A 22,006-nucleotide genomic window follows, 5' to 3' on the forward strand; every position below is an offset into this window, starting at 1 on the left:
CTGTTTCCTGAATATCTGTATTAAAACTCCTCAAGTGTCACTTCTCCAAGTTTTGTTGGCTTTGTGATGAACTCAATCATTTCTTAAATGTTAGAACCTCTGAAGCTCATTATTCTAAGTTTGCACTCCTAAGATCTTATGAAAACTTACAGATGATCCTCCAGTTTTGCCTTGGGCAGTGAAGTCCATTGTGTTTATGCAAAGGTTCTGGTTCATATCCTGCTGCTCCACTTCTGATCCAGCTCTCTACTAAAGGCCCAAGAAAAGCAGTGAAAGATGGCGTGTTTGGGCTCCTGCCACACATGTGGTAGACCCAGAAGAAGCTCCTGGCTTTGGCCTGGCCCAGCCCCAGCTGTTGCAGCCATCTGGGGAGTGAAACAGTGGATGGAAGATTTCTCTCCCTCTCTCTGTAACTCTTTCAAATAAATAAATAAATCTTTTTTTTTAATAAAGGGATTAGGAGGCTCTCTTCAACTTTTTATAAAAGCATTCAATACATCCTTGAGGATGGAGTGCTCATGACTTAGTCACTCCCTAAAGGCCCCCAACTCATAATACTTTCACACACTGGGTATTAGATTCCAGCATGCAAGGGGTCTTTCAAAACTGTGTATTACAAGAAAAACTATGCAAGGATTTAAAAACTCTTTTGTAGCACAATAGGCCAGCACTGTGGCTCAGTGGGCTAATCCTCCGCCTTGTGGCGCCGGCACACCGGGTTCTAGTCCCGGTCGGGGCACCGGATTCTCTCCCGGTTGCCCCTCTTCCAGGCCAGCTCTCTGCTGTGGCCCGGTAGTGTAGTGGAGGATGGCCCAAGTCCTTGGGCCCTGCACCCACATGGGAGACCAGGAGAGGCACCTGGCTCCTGCCTTCAGCTCAGCGCGGTGCACCGGCCGCAGCGCGCCGGCCGCGGTGGCCACTGTGGGGTGAACCAATGGCAAAGGAAGACCTTTCTCTCTGTCTCTCCCTCTCACTGTCCACTCTGCCTGTCAAAAAAAAAAAAAAAACACTTTTGTAGCACAATAAACTTAATTCCATTTTTCCATGAACTTTTTGAAGTACCTTCATATGAAATTTCGAGGAACACATACATTCAAATCATGGTAACAGCTTATCACAATCTGGGATGTCATAAAAATAGTAGTTGGGAGAAATTAGAAAAGTCTGAAATAGATGACTTCAACTTCCACTTTAAAAATATGGAAAAAGAACATTAAATTAAACTCAAAGTAAGCTAAAGAAAGGAAATAATTATCATTGTGGAAGTCAAACAGAAAACAACAGAACAGAGATCTTTTCAATAAAACTGAGTAACCTCTAGCCAGACTGATAAGGCATAAACTACTAATATCTGAAATGGGAGAGACATATTAAAAGAACAAGAGATAGTATGTCGGGGGCCCATGTTGTGCATAGCGGGTAAAGCTGCTGCCTGTGACACTAGCATCCCATAGGGTGCCAGTTTGTGTCCTGGCCGCTCCACTTCTGATCCAGCTTCCTGCTAATGGCCTGAGAAAAGCAGCAGAAGATGGCCCAAGTGCTGTCCATGTGGGAGACTCTGAAGAAGCTCCTGGCTCTTGGCTTTAGCCTGGCCCAACCGTGGCCATTGTGGTCATCTGGGGAGTGAACCAACATATGGAAGACCTTTATGTCTCTCCCTCATTTTCTTTAGCTCTAACTTTTAAATAAATAAATCTTTTAAAAAAGAGATTGTGCTAATAAATTTGAGCATTTAGAAGAGATGAATAAATTCATTGAAAGACACTATCAATGTTGACCAAAAAGAATCTGAAAAGCTCTATTAGGCATTAAAGAACTTTCAAAGAAAATGCCACATCTTCATTAGTGAATTCTAAACATTTAAGAAATTAAAACATACAAATTCCACATAAAATCTTCCAGAAATTTGAAAAGACAATACTTCCCAACTTATTCAATGAAGCCAGCACTGCCTTAATACCAAAACCAAAGAAATTACAAGAAAACTCCAGAACAATGTTTCACAAAAATAGATATAAACCCTCAATAAAATTTTAGCTAATAATCTCCAACAATATGTAAGAAAGAAACTGCATCATGACCAACTAGGTCTATGCCAGGAATACAAAGCCATTTCAACATTTGAAAATCAATGCGATTCGTTTAAAAAAAAAATACTAGCTAAATAGTACAGTCCATCTGATCTCAGGAGATGCAGAAAAGCATTTGGCAAAATCCAGAAACTGGTACTCATAAAAATTCTCAGCAAATTAGGAACATAAGGAAGTTTTTTCAGTTTGATAAAGCCATATCTGGAAAACCTTCAGCTAACATCTGTTAAATGCTTTCCCCATTAGATCATTAAGAAAGCAAGGATACTTCTTTTTAACACTTAAATTCAATGCACTTGAATTCTAGCCAATGTAATGTGGCAAGAAAAAAATCAAGAACATTCAGACAGAATAGGAAGAAGTGAAACTATCCTTAATCACAAATGGAATGATCATCTATGTAGAAAATCAGAACTGACAATAATAGTGGGTAGAACTAATAGATGAATTTAGCAAAGTTACAGAATACAAGAGCAATATATAAAAATCAACTGAATTTCTATGTGCTTGCAATGACCACTGGAAATTGAAATTTTAAAATACTATTTATAATAGTAGAAAATCTAAGGGGTAAACCTGATAGGCATATATGCTAGAAAGCACGAAATCTTGCTAAGAACTGAGGAAAAGCCTAAGTAAATGAAGAGTCTAACTGTCTTCCATGGTTGTGGGTTCTGCACCTGCAGATTTAACCAACTGTAGACTGAACATATATTTTAAAAATTGCATCTATAGTGAACATGTACTGAACTCCACAGATACCAAAGGACTACTGTACTGTACTCATGTATTGTGAGACTGAATGTGAAGATGTTAATTCTCTCTAAGTTGAAGTGTAGGTTCAGTGCAATCATGAACTAAATCCAAGGATGCTTTTTCTTTTATAGAAACTAATATACCAATTCTAAAACTCAGATGGAAATGCAAAGGACCTAGAAAAGCCAAAACAAGAACAAAGAACAAAGTTAGAGAACTCACACTATTTGATTTCAAGTCTTATTAGAGAGCTATAGTAATCAAGGTAATATGATATTGGCATCAGCAGATCAATGGAACAAAAAGTGCATAAACAGACTCATACATGTACATGAAGAGGCAATTTTAAAATAAAAGTATAAAGGTAATTCAGTGGAGATAAGATAGTCTTTTCAACACATGGTGCTAAAGCAACTGTGTATATGCCAAAATGTTTTAAAAACTTCAAACCATACCTTACAAAAAATTAACTCAAAGTGGATCATGAACCTAAATATGAAGCCCAAGCCCATAAAAACAGTAGGAAAAAATATAGGAGAAAGTATGTGTTACTGTAGGCAGAGATTTTAGAAATGACACAAAAATTATGATTTATAAAAGGAAAAAATAAATTGCATTTCATCTAAATTTTAAAATTCCACTTTTCAAAAGATATCCTTAGAGAAATGAAAAGTTACAGACAAGAGAAAATTATCTGCAATGAATATGTCTCGTTGTCTTAGACCACTTTTTGCTGATACCACAGACTAGGTAGTCTACAAAGAAATAAGTTTTTCAACTCACATCTTAGAGGTCCGAGGTCAAGGGCTGCATCAGGTGATGGGCTTCTTGCTGGCAGAGTCCTGAGGCAGGGCAGGGCCTCACAGGGTGAAAAGCTGGGAGCACACATGTGTCCTCTGGTCTCTTTTTTATAAAGCCACCAGGATTCAACCATGGGGGCTCCACTTTGATGACCTTCTCTATTCTTCATCACCTCCCAAAGGTCCCACCTTTTAGCACAAGAGTTGGATTCAAAGTTCTCACCCTTTTAGTCCCTCATAATGTGGATTAAACATGAGTTTCAGGGATGACAAACTATATTCAAATCATAGCATGGATAAAACACTTATATTTAGGGGCTGGTGCCATGGCATAGCAAGTAAAATCACCGCCTGCAGTGCCGGCAACCCGTATGGGCACCGGTTCAAGAGCCAGCTGCTCCACTTCCAATCCAGCTCTCTGCTATGGCCTGGGAAAGCAGTAGAAGATGACCCAAGTCCTTGGGCCCCTGAACCCACATGGGAGACCCAGAAGAAGCTCTTGGCTTCTGGCTTTGGATAGGTGCAGCTCCAGCTGTTGTGGCCAATTGGGGAGTAAACCAGCAGATGGAAGACCTCACTCTCTCTCTGCCTCTCCTTTCTCTGTGTAACTCTGACTTTCAAGTAAATAAATAAATCTTAAGAAAAAGAATTTACCTATTTTTTTGAAAGGCAGATTACAGAGGGAGGGAGGGAAAGAAGGAAGATTGAAGAAAGGAGGAGGAGGGGGAGAGGGTGGGGGAGAGGGAAAATGAGAGAGAATGAATCAATCTTCCATCTTCTCATTCACTTCCCAAATGCCACAATGGCTTAGGCTGTTCCAGACTGAAGTCATGAGTCCAGAACTCAATCTGGTCTCCCATGTGGATCACAAGGGCCCAAGTTCTTGGGCCATCTTCTGATGCTTTCCTAGGCTCATTTATAGGAAGCCTGATAAGAAGCAAGGGAGCCAGAACTCAAACTGGCACTCCAGTGTGGGATGCTGGCATCACACGTGGCAGCTTAATCCACTGTGCCACAATGCCGATTCTTGCCCTTGTTTTCTTGTGGGCATTTGGGGAGTAAACCACTGGATGTGCGCTGTCTACCTTTCAAATAAAAAAAATTTAAGAAAGAAGAAAAATTACAGGAAAAATAATGTTTCTATGGGCAAGCCCACCTACCCAGCAAAGGATGGACTCAGAAACTTGAAGGAAGCAGAAGTGAGGCACTTACTGATAGCTGGTCTTGAGGGCAGTAACCAGCAGCTGGGCGCAGGCACCTCCCTTAGAGATTCAGCTCCTTTTGTCTCTGCCACGCAGAGATCCTTCCCCCCAGTTCTTCATTGACTAAGCAACTTGGGAGGTACAATTTCAACTCCAGAAGGGATCTAAAGTGTGAGGTATTGGGGATGAATGATGCTGGGCAAATTTAAGACAGGACAGGGAAGAAGTTACACTGTGATGACAGCAAGGTTACCAGGACTTGGGACTGGAGAGAGCACCTTGTACTAGGCATCTGATGGTTACAGACTACAGAACTGCTAAAGGTTACAAAGATAACACATAGTGTAGTTTGTAGAGCAAGCTCAGCAGCTGACCTACTTTGGAGTTTTTGTAACCCTCTTGTACATGCTACTGAGTCCTAGTGTCATGGCTGCAGTAAGGCTAAGCTAAGTCTTTGTGGTCATTTCTCACACTGAACACTGTATTGAAAAGACTAGGTACTAACACAAATATAGCTATCACATAAATATTACAAATCTTGTCAGTGCAGAGATGCTCTACCACAAGGGGAAGAGGGAGAAGACTCAAGGTGGCTGACTCCTCATAATTAAGCTTCTTTTCTAAGAAGCCTGCGACTCAAAAGATAGCAATAAATCCTGTGAAAGAGGTTTATTTAATTAGTAGAGTAAAATTTCTATAAGGTAATACTGGTTAGTTTTACACCCTCATGCATTCTTTTAATGATCACAGAGAGCATACAAGGACACAAAAAACACCTGTAAACACCTTGAGGAAAAATCTCAAGTTAAGTAAAAACATGCAACTAAATCCAGCAGAGTTGGTGCTGGAGTTCCTGCTGGAAAGAGGAGACTGCAAAATTGTGAAGCAATGTGGGAAACGCGCGGGGTGGGGGTGGGGTTCTTACAGCGTGGTGTCTACACAATGTCAACAAAGGAGAGGCCCCATCCTGAACAGAAACTATTGGGAGCAGATCTGAGTTCCATCAGTGAGTGGACTGACAATGAGAGGAAAGGGGTTTGAAGTTCAGGGCACCAGAAGAAAATCTTGGAGGACACTTCTGATGGTAAGACAGAAAGTGCTGGCATCTTGTGAAAGCAGCAGTCAGCTTCTGAAGAGAAGTAAAGACATACCTGACACCTAAGGCTGCTACTGCAATAATATAGAATAGAAAGATAAAGAGAAATTTGGCCCCTAAAGGTCACAATACATTAAAGAAACAAGAGTAACAGAAGAAGGAGCCTCAAACTAAGAAAACGGAAAGTGTCCGAGATTCTCCTCTTCTTCCTATCACAGTATAGAATTTCACTGCTAATAGCTGGCCCATGACATTCAAAATACAAGCAACAATACTTACACTGAAGTATTTTTACAAGCGTACTGACAGCCAACAGAAATGAAAATCAAAACTTCTGGACAAACAAAAGAATAACATCTGCCCTCCCCCCAATCATGCCATGAAGTAAAGAAAAATTGTTAACATACTCCAACATCGAGTAGTCAAAAATTTTAAAATCAAGTGATTTCATAGTTAAAATACCATAAAGCAAAACTGAAAAATTTCAAAAAACTTAACAGAGATCTGAAACAGAAATTGATATAAACAACAAAAACAAACAAAAAGAAACTGATAGAACTGAATGAAAAATGAAAAAAAGACAAAGGTAAACTCACAAGGTATACAAAGAAGAAAAGCTGGAGCTGGCATGGTGCAGTAGGTTAAACCACCACCTGCAACACTGGCATCTCATGACAAAGCACCTGTTTGAATCTTGGCTGCTCCACTTGTGATCCGGCTCCCAGCTAATGTCCCTGGGAAAGCAGTAGAAGATGGCTCAAGTGCTTGGGTCTTTGCTACCCATGTGGGAGACCTGGATGGAGCTGTAGGCTCCTGGCTTCATTGTGACCAACTGGAGAGTGAACCAGTGGAAGAAAGATCTCTCTCTTTTTTTTCCCTCTTTCTCTGTCACTCTGTTGTTCAAATAAATAAAACAAATCTTCATAAAAAAGAAAAGCTGAATGAACTGGAGGATAATAACATCCAGATTCAAGAAAATAAAATAAATGAAGAGAATAAAAAAGACCACAGAGAACTTGCCATGAAAAAAAATCAAAAAGTAAAAAAAAAAAAAATTTCATATATGATAGCATTACAACGAATAAAAGACTTGAGTATAAATTTAACGCAAAGAAGAAAACTTATACATGAAAAACTAGAAAATACTGCTGATAGAAATTAAAGAAGAAATAAATAAATGGAAAGATATTCCAGGTTAATGGATTTGAAAATTCAATATTGTCAAGATATCAAAATGATCTACAAATACACAATAAGTACTATCAGTATCTCAGTGACATTTGTTATGTCCTAAATTCATGTGGAATCTCAAAGAACCTCAAATAGCCAAAATCATCTTGAAAAGGAACAAAGTTGGAGGATTTACAAACTTCTTGATTTCAAAAATTACTACAAAACTACAGTAATCAAAACAGTATGATGCTACTATAAAAACAGACATATAGACCAAGGGAACAGCATACAGAAACTAGAAATAAAATCTCATATTCACAGTAAATTGAAATCAGACAAGGATACTAAAACCATTTAAAAAGGGAAAAGACAATCTTTTCAAAAAATGGTGCTGAGAAAACTGGATACAGACATTCAAAAGAATTAAGTCTGATCCTTATGCCACATACAAAGATAAATTCCAAATGGGGGCGGGGGCTGATGCCATGGTGCAGCGGGTTAATCCTCTGCCTGCGGCGCTGGCATCCTATATGGGCACCGGTTCTAGTTCCGGCTGCTCCTCTTCCAATCCAGCTCTCTGCTATGGCCTGGAAAGGCAGTAGAAGATGGCCCAAGTGCTTGGGCCACTGGATCCGCATGGGAGATTAGGAGGAGGCACCCGGCTCCTGGCTTCAGATAGGCGCAGCTCTGGCCGTTGTGGCCATTTCGGGGATGAACCAATGGAGGGAAGACCATATCTGAGTACCTGGTTCAAGACTCTGATGTTTCACCTTTCCAATCCTGTTTCTTGATAATGCACATCTTGGTAGGGAGTGTTCCAAGTGCCTGGACTCTTGCCACCCGCAGGCAGGAACTGGATGGAGTTTCTGGTTCTTGGCTTCGACATGGCCTAGTGCCTGCTGCCGTGGGCATTTGAGAAGTGACCAGTGGATGGAAGATCCCTCTGTAGCTCTGCCTTTAAAACAAATAATTCCTAAAAAAGATTTTTTTCATATACCATACAATGGGAAATAATCACCACCATCAAGCAATTGACACATCCATCATAACACATACTCAAGAGTTACTATTTTTTGTGGTGTGAACACTTAAATTCACCCTCCTGGCAAATTTCAAGTAGAGAATATTATTACCTTTAGTCAGAATGCTGTGCATTAGATCTTTGGAACTTATTTGTTTGTATAACCAGCACCTCTCTTCTTTCTCCTCCCCCTAGACCTTGGTGAGTCTTTGCTTCTGAGTTTGACTATTTTAGATTTCACAAGTAAGTGAGACCATGCCGTGCATTTCTTTGTGTCTAGCTTAGTCCATATAACATCCTCTAGGACCAATTATTCATGTCCTGCCTAATTTCTTGAAGATTTAAACTTTTATATCGATAAATACTTACATTTATCTAGTCTCCTACAATAGACTGAATCCTACTTGACGGGAATGGCAACATCCCCTTCTTATTGTCAGTCAAGAGGACAGGCTATAGAGCTTATGCCTGTGTTTGACTAACGCCGTATTTCAAAATATTCTATTTTTATTTCATTGTACTAATAGCTTTCACGTGGCAGATCTTGGGCCTTTCTTCTTTGGAATTCTCCAGATTGACTGGGATCCAGATATGTGCTGTGGGTCTGGTTTTCTTTCAGAGCCAAGGGCCATTGGGTGGCATGGGATTATGTCCACTGGGGAATCAGCAAGCCACAATGTATTAGGAAGCATCCCAATGCATAGTAGATCAGAAAAGTTGTGTGTGGAATGAAATCCTTGCCCCTGACACCTTAGTCTCTGACATAGGAGGCCGATGATTACTGTACCCATACCTTAGGCTTTGTCAACCTGAGTGATCACAGAGGGCGCTTAAAACCACATAATTTACCTTCAGATTCCCAACAGGTTGCCTTTATTGACATGCTGATGTTACTAGTCACTCTTATCAGGGGATACTATGGAAGTGTTAGGATAAGACAAACTGCAATCCCCACAGAGCAACTCATTCTAGATCCAAGATCACACATTTCCCCTTGCCTATCCTGTTGAGATACATACTTATGGAAGGGCTGGACCTTTCCATAACCTTTCTCAGGAGAAAGGTTCTCCTGAGAGCCTCAGTGGCCCTCTGTGTGCCTTTCTTGACCATCCCCTACTTGGACACAGACAGAAGGAGGGAGAAGGAGAGTGAGATGTGGCTAATTCTTCTTTGAAAAGAATATGTTGTATGGAGTAGAATATAGTGTTACAAAGGATTCACTGGAAGATTCAGTCATGGGTGCCTCTATGGAGGGCAGTACTGCTGGTGGCCTCCTGGATGGAGTTACACCAGTTAACACAGGGTGCACCAATTAACATAGGGTTTGGCAAGCACTAGTTTCTTCTTGGGGGCTAATGAAAAATGAAAAGTGCCTGGATGTCTGTTTACATCCTTGGTTAAAACTGGGTAGAGGGCTGAGTCCAAGGGCTTTGCACAACTCTGGAAGGAGGCTTTACATATCAGCGTGGAGCTTCTTGAATCTCAATTCTTTCCTCTGGAAGGTCTATGCTATCTGTGGGATAGAAAAGAAACACAAATTTCTTAAATGTTACTGCCTCTGTCTGAAATCCAAGTCATCTCTCAAATGTCAGCTCATCACTCACCCTGCTAGATTCTTTCCTCCAAGCCCTCCCCACTGTCCCAGACTTTTGGCAAACTTTATTAAAGCTATCTAATTGAGCTTGGGGCTTGGGCTTAAGACTCTAGTCATAAGCACTAGTTCACCATGGAAGCCCTCAGAAGGCAAAGGCTGACTGCTGCGTAAAGTTGATACATTTCTCAACTATTAGTTGATTACAAATTATTCAACAGAAAAAGCAACACATTCTCAATTACAATGGTAGTTTTCTATGGATAGAGAATTTGTCTTGCTTGCCACTGCAAATAACCCTCAGAAGTGTTTGCTACACATTATGTGCTGAATAGATAATTTTTGCCTGACTTATAGGAAAAAACAGATAGTAGAGGCTTCTAATAATGGAATTAGGAAATTGAGACCAATTCTACCAAAAACAAATTAAAAACTAGATGATCTACAAAAACAAAAAAAATCTTAAAATTATAAGAGTTTATAGTATGGTGAGGAAATAGGGGACAAGAATCTAGCTGAAAATGAAAACTCAGAGATGTAAAACCAGAATTCAAAGTTATTTTTGTGGGGGCTGGTGTTGTGACGTACCAGCTTAAGCTGCTGCCGGCAACACTGGCATTCCATATGGGTGTTGCTTAATGTCCCAACTGTTCCATTTCTAATCTAGTTCCCTGGTAATGCACCTGGTAAAGCAGTGAAAAATGGCCCAAGTACTTAGGCCCCTGCTACCCATTGTAGGAGATCTGGATGAAGCTCCTGGTTTTGGCCTGGCCCAACCCTGGCCACCATGGCCATTTGAGGAGTGAACCAGCACATGGAAGATCTCTAACTCTGCCTTTCAAAACTGAACATAAACAAACAAACCTGAAATAAGTTTGTTTGTTTTTGTTTTTTTGTTTGTTTGTTTGTTTACCATGGGGATTTCCACTGGACTTGAATTTTTAGGTCAATTCCATGACAATTAATATTTTCATGATATTTTCAAATCATGAACATGAATATATGGCTCCAATTATTTGGGTCTTTTATTTTCTCAGTAGTTTTATGGTTTTCAGTGTCCAATGTTTTTACTTGTGAGGGCCTTTAAATTTAAGTCTATTTTGTCTTTTTTGCTTTCTTTTGTTTACTATTTTAGAATATCTCTTTCTCATCCTTTCACTGTCAACCTATTTGTATCTTTGGATCTAAACTGAGTCTTTTAAAAAAGAGACAGCATTTAGTTGGATCATGTTTCTGTAATCCATCCTGCTAATCTCTAACTTTTGTTTGGAGAGTTTAATCCATTTACATTTACAGTAATTTTTTTTTTGACAGGCAGAGTGGACAGTGAGAGAGAGACAGAGAGAAAGGTCTTCCTTTTTTGCTGTTGGTTCACCCTCCAATGACCACCGCGGCCAGTGCGCTGCGGCCGGCGCACCGCGCTGATCCGAAGCCAGGAGCCAGGTTCCTCTCCTGGTCTCCCATGCAGGTGCAGGGCCCAAGGACTTGGGCCATCCTCCACTGCACTCCCGGGCCATAGCAGAGAGCTGGCCTGGAAGAGGGGACAGAATCCGGTGCCCCGACCGGGACTAGAACCCGGTGTGCCGGCGCCGCAAGGCAGAGGATTAGCCTATTGAACCACAGTGCCAGCAAGCTTCTTGAATATTTATATTCATGTCTTTTATCAAAGGCTATTAAAACTGAAAAACTTGTAGTGAGACTGATCAATAGTTAAAAAATTAAGGCACAAAATTAAGGGATATGACTAGAGATGCTACAATCATCTGAAATGACATTCTCAGGTGAGACCGTATACATCATTTTGCCAATAAATGTAAAAATTTAGATCAGCTATTCTTACAGTATCATTTAGGAACCTTTGGATGGCTCTGAGATCCTTTTGGGAGAGGGGATCCACAATATTAAAATCATATTAATAATGCTACTGATATGTTATTTACTGTTTTCATTATCATCAATGTATAGTGGAGTTTTGCAGAGACCACATGGCAGGTGATGTTTGCAAGAGCTTGAATTCAGGAGTAGACTTGAGGATGCATATCATCTATTAATCCATAAAGAGATTTGTAACAAGTAAAATACTTCCACACTTCCCACTGTAGTATTGTTTTGTGATTACTTTAGGGTGAAATCTTTATCTGATTGATTAAAGAGGTAGACAGGCAGATAGAGGGAGGGAGACAGAGATACAGAGATCACCCATCTGCTGTTTCACTTCACAGATGCCCCACAACAGCCACAGCTGATCCAGCCTGAAGTCAAGAGTCAGGAACTAAATCTGGTCTCCCACCGGTGTGGTAGAGACCCAACTACTTGAGTCCTTACTAGCTGCTTCAAGACTCAAACCCAGGCACTCTAACATGGCATGTGGGCATCCCAAACAGCAGCTTAACCATTCCATCAAATGCCCACCCCTGAAATTATTTTTAAATGAATCAGTAAATACTTTATGGTATTATGGTAAAAATGATAGATACTAGACATGCTAAGAAGCAAATCTATATTCAGAAAAAAGTATCGGCCGGCGCCGCGGCTCACTAGGCTAATCCTCCGCCTAGCGGCGCCGGCACACCGGGTTCTAGTCCCGGTTGGGGCGCCGGATTCTGTCCCGGTTGCCCCTCTTCCAGGCCAGCCCTCTGCTGTGGCCAGGGAGTGCAGTGGAGGATGGCCCAGGTGCTTGGGCCCTGCACGCCATGGGAGACCAGGAAAAGCACCTGGCTCCTGGCTCCTGCCATCGGATCAGCGCAGTGCGCCGGCCGCAGCGCGCTGGCCGCGGCGGCCATTGGAGGGTGAACCAACGGCAAAGGAAGACCTTTCTCTCTGTCTCTCTCTCTGTCCACTCTGCCTGTCAAAAAAAAAAAAAAAAAAAAAAGTATCAGTTAATAGAACCAGACCCAGAAATGAGATGACAGAACTTGCAAATAAAGATATTAAAATAACAACTGTAACTATATTCATAAATTTAAAGGAAACATGAACATAATGAAGACAGAAAGGGGGAAATATTGAGAAGGAATCAAATGAAACCCCTAGAGATAAAATATATAATATCTGAAATGAGAACTTGATCATCTGAAATTAACAGCAGATTAGACATTATAGGAGAAAAGATCAGTGGAGTAGAAGACAATCTATGGAATAACCCCATGATTCCCAACCTCTGGTTTATGTCCCTTGTATAAACACCTTCCCTTGAGCTGGATAAGAAAAGTAAAAATGATAGACTATGTCTCCCTTGATTAGGCTATATTATATGACAAAAGTGGTGGGACAGTTACTTTTATGATTATATTACATCATAGCAGACTAGAGAGATATTCTATTAACTGGCACTGAAGAAGTAAATTGCTAACTTGTAAGATAACCAAATGGTTAGGACATGAAGATGGCTTCCGGAAACTCAGAACCAAACTCTGTCACAAACATCAAGGAAACAGCTGACTTAACTCCTACAACTACAAGGAACTTCTTTTCAGTAACAATTAGTGAGCTTGGAAGAGAATCCTAAACATCAGATGAGATTACAGTCCCAGTAGACACCTTGATTTTAGCCTGTTAAGACTCTAAGCAGAGGGCCATCTCACTTTTGCCTATGGAATAATAAAGTTGTCTTGTTTTAAGCTACTAGATTTGAGGTTAATTTTTAACATAGCAATAAAAAACTAATACACCCAATAAGAGTCCACCTCCACAAAATAGGCTAAAATTAAAAATGAACAGTTTCAGAAACCTATGGGATAATACATTCTCTATTACCTATGTAATTAGAATCTCCAAAAGGAAAAGATCTGAAGAAATAAGGCCTGAAAATTTGTCTAATCAGATAAAAATTACAGTCTGATATATCTAAGAATTTCAGTGAATCCCAGGCATCTACACACATACTTACATACATACCAAGGTAAACTATAATCAAATTACTAAAAACTAGTAACAAAAGAAAAAAATTAAAAAGTATCCAGAGGAAGGAAAAAGATGTATTACAAACAGAGAAAGAAATGAAAACTGAAGACTTTTCATAAAAAATGACAAAGAAGACAAAGGATTGGCTACTTTAAATTGTTAGAAAGGAGGCAAGCAGGTGCTGGCACTGTGGCACAGTAGGTTAAGCCTATGCCTGCAGTTCCAGCATCCCATATGGGTGCTGGTTTGAGTCCTGGCTGATCCAGCTCCTTGCTAACAGCCTGGGAAACCAGCAGAAGATGGTTCAAGTGTTTGGGCCCCTGAACCCATATGGGAGATCTGGAAAAAGCTTCTGGCTCCTGATCGGCCATTGCAGCCATTTGAGGAATGAACCAGTGGATGGAAGACCTCTCTGTCTCTTCCTGTCTGGAACTCTGCCTATCAAATAAACAAATAAATCTTAAAAAAAGATGTAAACATTTTGCACAGTTGGTTAAGCAGTATGCAGGATGCCCACATCACATACTGGAGTGCTAGTTTAAGTCCTGGCTGCTCTGCTTCTGATCCAGCTTTTTGCTAATGCACATAGGAAGGCAGTGGAAGACAGCCCAAAGAATTTATGTCCCTGCCACCAATATGGGAAAGCAGTTGGAGTTCCTGATTCAAGGCTCTGTCTTACCCATCTCTGACTGTTGCTGGCATTTGACAAGTGAACCAATAGATGGGTAGATGGAATATCTCTGTCTCTGTCACTCCGCCTTTCCAGTGAATAAGTAAGTAAATAAATCTTTAAGAATAATTAAATAAATTGCTGAAAAATACATCCTGAAAGGAGAGAAGCAATAAATGTCTTCTGGTGGCAGTCATGGCATCAGCAGGTACATGAACATGGCCAAACTGCAAGTGGTTGTGGTACAAGATGTGGCACGGTGTTTAATGTTAGAGGCTCCATTCTCCTCAAGATGAATGGATGTGGCTTTTGCTGTGGTATGAGAATCTGATCAGTCTTTTTTTTCCTAAAGATTTATTTATTTATTATTTGGAAGGCAGAGTTACAGAGAGACAGAGGCGGAGATAGAGGTCTTCCATCTGCTGGTTCATTGCCCAAATGGCCACAATGACTAGAGCTGAGCCAATCCGAAGCTAGGAGCCAAGAGCCTCCTTTGGGTCTCCCACACAGGTACAGGGGCCCAAGGACCTGGGCCATCTTCCACTGCTTTCCCAGGACTTAGCAGAGAGCTGGATTGGAAATGGAGCAGCCAGGACTTGAACCAGTGCCTGTATGGGATGCTGGCACTGCAGGCAGTGGCTTTACCCACTATACCACAGAACCTGCCCCTGCTCAGTCTTTTTCCTTTGCTGACTTTAAACTTATTTTTCCACTTCCTTAGGCATCACTTAGAGGTACCTAAATAGCCTTTCAATATATTTTCTCTCTGCTCAGATCAAGTAAAACTATTTTCTATAACAGAACAAAGAAGAGTTCTTAAAAACAAGAAAAAAACTTAAATTTATTTCCTACCTACCCTATTTTCTTGTAACCATTTCAACCTGGTAGGTGGTGGGGTCAAATTAATGGAATACTGTACCTAAGGCATATAGCTACCTCCTTTATCCAAATTTATGCATTTCTTCAAATTTTCCTTCAAAACTCCTTTCCTATTCAAGCTTTCCTTGCCATTTACATGTTCTAGTCATTCCTTGGATGAATGACTGTTATAGAATGAATTATCCTCAGCCCTTAATTCATCTGTGGACGCCCTTACCCTTAATGTGACTTTAAGGAGACAATTAAGGTTAAATGAGGCCATAAGGTGGGGCCCTAATCCAATAGGACATATATCCTCATAGGCACAAGTAAGAGAGACCAGAGATCCATCCCTCTCTCTCCGAGAGAACAGGTATAGAAAGGTCATGTCAGGACACAGCAACTGTCTACAAGCTAGGAAGAAAGCTCTCATCAGCAATCAAATGTTACAGTTCCCTGATCTTGGACTTTCAGCTTTCAGAATTGTGAGGACATAAATTTCTGTTGTCAAGGCACCCAATCTGCGGCACTTTGTCATAACAGCTCTAACTTGCTGATACAACTACTGATAATCATAAGGTGGAGGGAATACAGCCTTCAAACTTCTTTATATAGAAAGTACAGCATCTTTATTTAACTCAGTTAAAATCCAAGATCTCCCTGCCACTTATAGACTGGAGTGAAATGGGCTTAAACCTTCCATTTCATAGCATATGAAAGACCACTGACCCTCAATTGATTTATTCAAATTTCCTAGCATATTTTTCCAAGGTCCCTGTGGATCCATTCCTGCAACCCTACGTGGTGTATCATTTCAACTCTTGCCACTGGGTATATGGAATTTTAGGCTCCTCACCATTGTACACAAGAAGTTCTATTAACTCATGGTTTTGTGATTGCACCAACTTTACTTAAGGTTCCAGAGTGTGGAAGGGAACCATAATCCATTCTGCACAGTCATCTGTCTCCTAATTAGTTTTCTCTTTGACACTGGCCTGAGTTCCCAAACTAGTCACTCACTGTGTGATTCTCCCCCAGAACATTCTAAGAAATGAACTCCAACTTTACCTTCTCTTGCTGGGTCTATTGCACTTCCTTAACCCTGAGTTATTTAATTGAATAAAAAATGTCCTTCCCTTTACAGAGAAATCTGTCCATGTCACTCCCTTGTTTTAAACTCACTGGCCACCTCCTGATGGCATGCATGCAGAGACTAGGCCCTAGCCCAGCATTCCTTCACTCTTCAACATATGTCACCAATAACTGAAGCTCCATAAAGCACCGTCGGCCCTAATGGCCATGATACTTAGTCTGTCCTGCACAGAGGAGTCTGGCCCACTGATGTCAATGCTACTTTTGCCTGCTTCCTCACTGCTCCTGCAGGCCAGTCCTCCTGTCTCTTGGATAGCTTTCAGTTACCTACAATTCCTACCTGGAATTCAGTTACCTACAATTGTATACCTGCAATACAGTGGGTACTAAATAACTGTGATGGATGAACGTGTGAGGAAGTGAACAAATAAACACCCATGCTTGTAATCTTCCAAGGGATCTCTCTGCTTGGATGATGAAGTCCCAGGTCTGAAGACTGATCAAAGGGTCATCCAGAAGCTGTGCCCAACCCATACAGTCAGCCTTCCACATCTGTGGGAGTCTAGGATACCAAAATCTGCAGATGCTAAAATCTGTGGGTGCTCCAGTCCCTTACATATATATAATATGGATATCTAACTTACATATATATATAACACATCATTTCTGGAGTACTTATATACAGGCTAATACACTCTCAATGCTACATAAATATTTGTTACACTGTATTAAGAAATATAGTCATTTGCCTCAAAAGGAAGCTTTGATTGACAATTAACTGCATATATGATGGTGTTCCCATATTATTATAACAAGACTGAAAAGTTTCTATAACCTAGTGACTCATATCTGTTTTATGTAGTACAATGCATTGCTCATGTGTTTGTGGGAAATCTGATGCAAACAAACCTATTGCATTGCCAGTCATATAAAAGTGTAATGCATACAATATGCGCAGTAAAAAGTATTGATAATAATAATAAATGACAAATTTTAGTGGTTTATGTATTGACTATACTTTTAAAATTTTTTAAATTGAGAGAAATAGATTAGGATAGAGGGACTTCAGATCCATTGGTACACTCCCCAAATGCCCATAATGGCCAGGGCTGAGCCATTCGGAATCTGGAAGCTGGGAATGCAATCCAGGTCTCCTACCTGGGTGACTGGTACCCAACTACTAGTCATTACCTGCTGCCTCCCAGCATGTGCACTAGCTGTGGCGGAATCAGGAGTGAAACCAGGTCTGATTCCAGATTCTCTGACATGGGATGCAAGTATCCCAAACAATGTCTTAAGTACTAGGCCAAACATTTGCCCTTACATTTTTCATCATTGTTAGAGTATATTCTTTATACTATAAAAAATAAGCTTACTACAAAACACTGTGTATTATAGCAGCAGTATCCCCATAATCTTGTATTTACTGTGTATCTCTTTTTAAAAATATTTATTTTATTTGCAATGCAGAGAAATGAAGAGGGACAGGGAGGTGTAAGAAGGGGAAAGAGAGAGGGGGAGGAAGAAGGAAGATGTTCCATCCACTGATTCACTACTCAAAAGCCCACAACAGTCAGGGCTGGCCTAAGCTGAAGCCAGGAGCCTGAACTCTATTTGGTCTCCCATCTTGGTAGCAGTGACCTAAGTACTTGAGCCCTTATCTCTTATCTTCCCAGGATGTGCACTAGCAGGAAGCTGGATCAGAAGCAAAGTTGGCAGGACTCAAATCAGACATTTCGATATGGGATGCTGACATCCCAAATGCTGACTTAAATGCTTCATCAAATGCCTGGGCCTAATGTCTCTGAATGCATCATTTCCCCTCAGGCATGATTTAATCTCATGTTGTTTGTTTTCATCATGGTCCTAAGAGCAACAGGCTATGCCCTACACATACACACACACAGAGCACATAGCCTAGATGTGTAGACTATACCACCTAGCTTTGAATAAGTACACTCTGTGATGTTCACCTAACAAAAACTGCCTAATGATACATTTAACAGAATGCATCCCTACTGTTATGACTAACAATGAGAAAAACTGTCTGAATGTGTTTGGTACAGACATAACCACTAGAAGCCTAAGTTTGTAATGTACAAAGATATAACAATATAACAATTTTTCCTCAAATATTTCCAATCTGTGATTGGTTGAATACTCAGATGTGGAACCCACAGATACAGAGGGGGCTGACAGTATTTTCTGACACTCTCTAGTCTTCATCCCCCCAGCCCAACTTCCCAGACATCGTCAGGTGTTGTCAGAGACATGAAAAGCAGATACCACTCTGTTTTCTGGAAGCACCCTGGTAGGAATGGAGAGATACAAGCAGGCTACATCTTAACTTACCTGTTTGATTTCTAGCTCTTTCAAGCAATTGTTCTGTCTTCATCTTTCTCTGCCTGGAAGGAAGCAGACCATCTATGAACTCATATATCTCTCTTATAAAAGGCAATAATTCAAGGCAGTGACCAGAAAAACAACATTATCTAATCAGATTCTCATTTGGGCAGAGGGTTTATGCTTCTACCCTTTAAAGGATAAGTCACACATCAAGTAAAGACCAGGCCTAATGACCCATGCTTTCCACTAACTGACATTCCTCGTCCAGGATGTTCCTTCCCTCTTCCACCCTGAAACATGCAATCCTATAACATTGTCCTGCAAGGATTCTCACATGTCATCTTCCTGGGCAGATAAAAAGACTATGGCCCAGAAACTGGTAATGATTTTCTCAGGGTCACTTGTAAATAAGGGGCAAAACAGGGACGAAAACTCTGTTTTCTGAACTTGCTCTTTGCACAGCACCCTCCTCTCCAGTTTGTGGTAGGTAGAAGGATGAAGGCACTTGTTTGGGGCAAACCCTCAGGCCCTGCTCTCTAACTAACTGGTCACACTAAATCCATAGTAACATATTTGACTAAGCTTTAGTGACAGTCCTTCTCCTGAAAATAGTCTTGGGTTGGGAATGTGGAAGAGGTATAAGGAGGCCACAGGTAGCATGAGAAGAAATTAGAGGTTTAGATCATGAACTCCATCTTCTGATGTGGGATTACAAGAAGAGCTTAACTCTGTTCTTTCTCAACATTCTTTACAAACCCATTTTATTACTCTTACTTTTGGAAAAAGTCAACTAAAGTTACCAATATATACTTACCAGAGAAAATAAAATAGTGCACCAATGCAAACTGCAGAAATAATATCCATGATAAGCCATATGAACATATAGTATCCTGGTGTCTGCAAAACATGAAACCAACCACAGGTAATGAACTTTAAAGTTGGAAGGGGATTTTAGATCATATGGGCTCAGTCACTTGCTCTGCTGTCAGAGCTGGAGGACAGGAGGGGAGGAGAGACCAGGTGAAGGAGCCTTGACTGAGGTGGCAGTCTCACACATGGAGAGCACCTGCAGCTCCTCCTCCCAGTTACCTCTCACACAGGCAGGGGCTCGAACACCACTCCTTATTCTCAATACACACATCTGAGGGAGTCCCAGAGAAATCACACAGCAAGTCCACTCAGGACCCAACACTCAAACCCCAGGTTTCTGGATTTCTAGTACCTACCTCTATGTTTTCCTTGTATGGCTTCCCAAACTTGGCTGTGTAGTCAAATCTACTAGGGCAGCTTTTAGTAACACACATTCCCGGGGCTGAGGACAGACCCAAGAATCAGAATTTTAACATGCTCCCCTGGCGATGCTGAAGCAATTAGTCTGTGACCCAGCTCTGGGGAACCACTGTCAAATCGTCACGCTTCAAAGAAGTATGTTAAAGTATAATTCTCCCTTACCTACATCTCTCCTCCCCTAAGTCCCTGGCACAAATCATCCATTTTCCAGGGCTCCACTTTCTGAATCTGCTCATATGAGTTTTATAATTCCCTGGTTTGACATTCCCTTCCCACCTCAACTGTTCCTCCTCAAATTTCACTTGATGTTACCAACTGGGCATTTTCTGTTTTCATGCCAACCTAACCCAAATTGTTTCCTTGAACTGAATAATAATAACATGAATGATTATAACAATGATAACAACAACTGACAATCACTGGGCACTTACCAGGAGCTAGGCAAGTGTTCTAAGTACTTCAGGGGCATTTTCACATTTAATCTTTTTTTTTTTTTTTTTTTTTTTGGACAGGCAGAGTGGATAGTGAGAGAGAGAGACAGAGAGAAAGGTCTTCCTTTTTGTCATTGGTTCACCCTCTAATGGCCGCTGCGGCTGGCGCGCTGCAGCCGGCGCATCGCACTGATCCGAAGCCAGGAGCCAGGTGCTTCTCCTGGTCTCCTATGGGGTGCAGAGCCCAAGCACTTGGGCCATCATCCACTGTGCTCCGGGGCCACAGCAGAGAGCTGGCCTGGAAGAGGGGCAACCGGGACAGAATCCGGTGCCCCGACCGGGACTAGAACCTGGTGTGCCGGTGCCGCAGGCGGAGGATTAGCCTAGTGAGCCGCGGCGCCGGCCCACATTTAATCTTCACAACAGTCCTACAAGTCAGGTGCACGAGAAAGCTCTGAACCAATTTCCAGTAAATCAAGACTCTTGATCATTTCTGAGAAACATACTGATTGATTCCTAGGTTGTTGATTGCTCCAGGATGCCAACCTGGTGATCTGAGTATTCACCAAGAATCAGTTGTCCCTGTTCCCCAAAAACCAGGTCAACTGTACTTGTTATTGTAAGTATGCAATATAATTAAACGTTGCTTAAATCTCTAACATCTGAGTGAAATAATATCATTTTCTTTTTTTAAAAAATATTTTATTTTTATTCATTTGAAAATCGGAGTTACACAGAGAGAGGAGAGGCAGAGGGAAAGAGAGAGAGGTCTTCAATTTGATGGTTCACTCCCCAGTTGGCTGTAATAGCTAGAGCTGCACTAATCCGAAGCCAGGAGCTTCTTCCGGGTTCTCCTACACGTGTGCGGGGCCCAAGGACTTGGGCCATCCTGTACTGCTTTCCAAGGCATAGCAGAGAGCTGGATTGGAAGTGGAGCAGCTGGGTCTCGAACCGACACCCATATGGGATGCCCGCTCTTCAGGCAAGGGCGTTAACCTGCTGTGCCACAGCACTGGTCCCAAAATATACTATTTTCAAGAAAACTAAGCCAAACGTTTTCAAAGATTCCATGAAGACAGAATAGATCATTTTTTTAAATTGCAATTAGATTACGTGTCAAAAACATACTATCTGAGATTAGGGCAGGAGGACTAGAAAATTCAAGGCATATCTCTCAGATTGTCTGAATGATTTTAAGTATATTTTCTGTTTTAAAGAAACAAAAATTAGAAGTTATAACTAGATTTGTTTAAATAAGAAAGCATATAACTCAATCAGCTGAAGTATCTTCAAAGAAAATATTTTGCCTCTATCAAAAGGTGAATTTTTGGGGCCAGTGCTGTGGTGTAGTGGGTAAAGCCGCCGCCTACAGTGCTGGCATCCCATATAGGCACCGGTTCAAGTCCCATCTTCTCCACTTCTGATCCAGCTCTCTGCTATGGCCTGAGGAAGCAGAAGATGGCCCAAGTCCTTGAGCCCCTGCACCTGTGTGGGAGACCTGGAAGAACCTCCTGGCTCCCGGCTTCAGATCCGCTCAGTTCCAACCATTGCGGCCATCGGGGAGCGAACCAGTGGATGCAAGACCTCTCTCTCTCTCTCTCTCTCTCTCTCTCTCTCTCTTTCTCTCTCTCTCTCTGCCTCTCCTTCTCTCTGTGTGTAACTCTGTCAAATAGATAAGTGAATCTTT

At 41.3% G+C, this 22,006-nt stretch overlaps 1 protein-coding gene across 1 annotated transcript in view; it reads right to left on the bottom strand.

The window, feature by feature from the left end:
- Window positions 1-7,910: 7,910 nt before the first annotated feature.
- The window catches only part of GDPD4 (glycerophosphodiester phosphodiesterase domain containing 4), a 142,132-nt gene continuing 128,036 nt past the window's right edge, over window positions 7,911-22,006 (bottom strand). The window contains exons 15-17 of the mRNA XM_089305785.1: window positions 19,413-19,495; window positions 18,605-18,657; window positions 7,911-9,651 (exon numbers count right to left, since the gene is read on the bottom strand). Of these exons, the coding sequence (XP_089161911.1) occupies window positions 9,599-9,651; window positions 18,605-18,657; window positions 19,413-19,495 (189 nt within the window). The 3' untranslated portion in view covers window positions 7,911-9,598. The remainder of the gene's footprint in view (window positions 9,652-18,604; window positions 18,658-19,412; window positions 19,496-22,006) is intronic.

Source organism: Oryctolagus cuniculus, chromosome 1, assembly GCF_051225735.1.
Source record: "Oryctolagus cuniculus isolate XC-2025 breed Fujian yellow rabbit chromosome 1, ASM5122573v1, whole genome shotgun sequence".
Taxonomy (NCBI): domain Eukaryota; kingdom Metazoa; phylum Chordata; class Mammalia; order Lagomorpha; family Leporidae; genus Oryctolagus; species Oryctolagus cuniculus.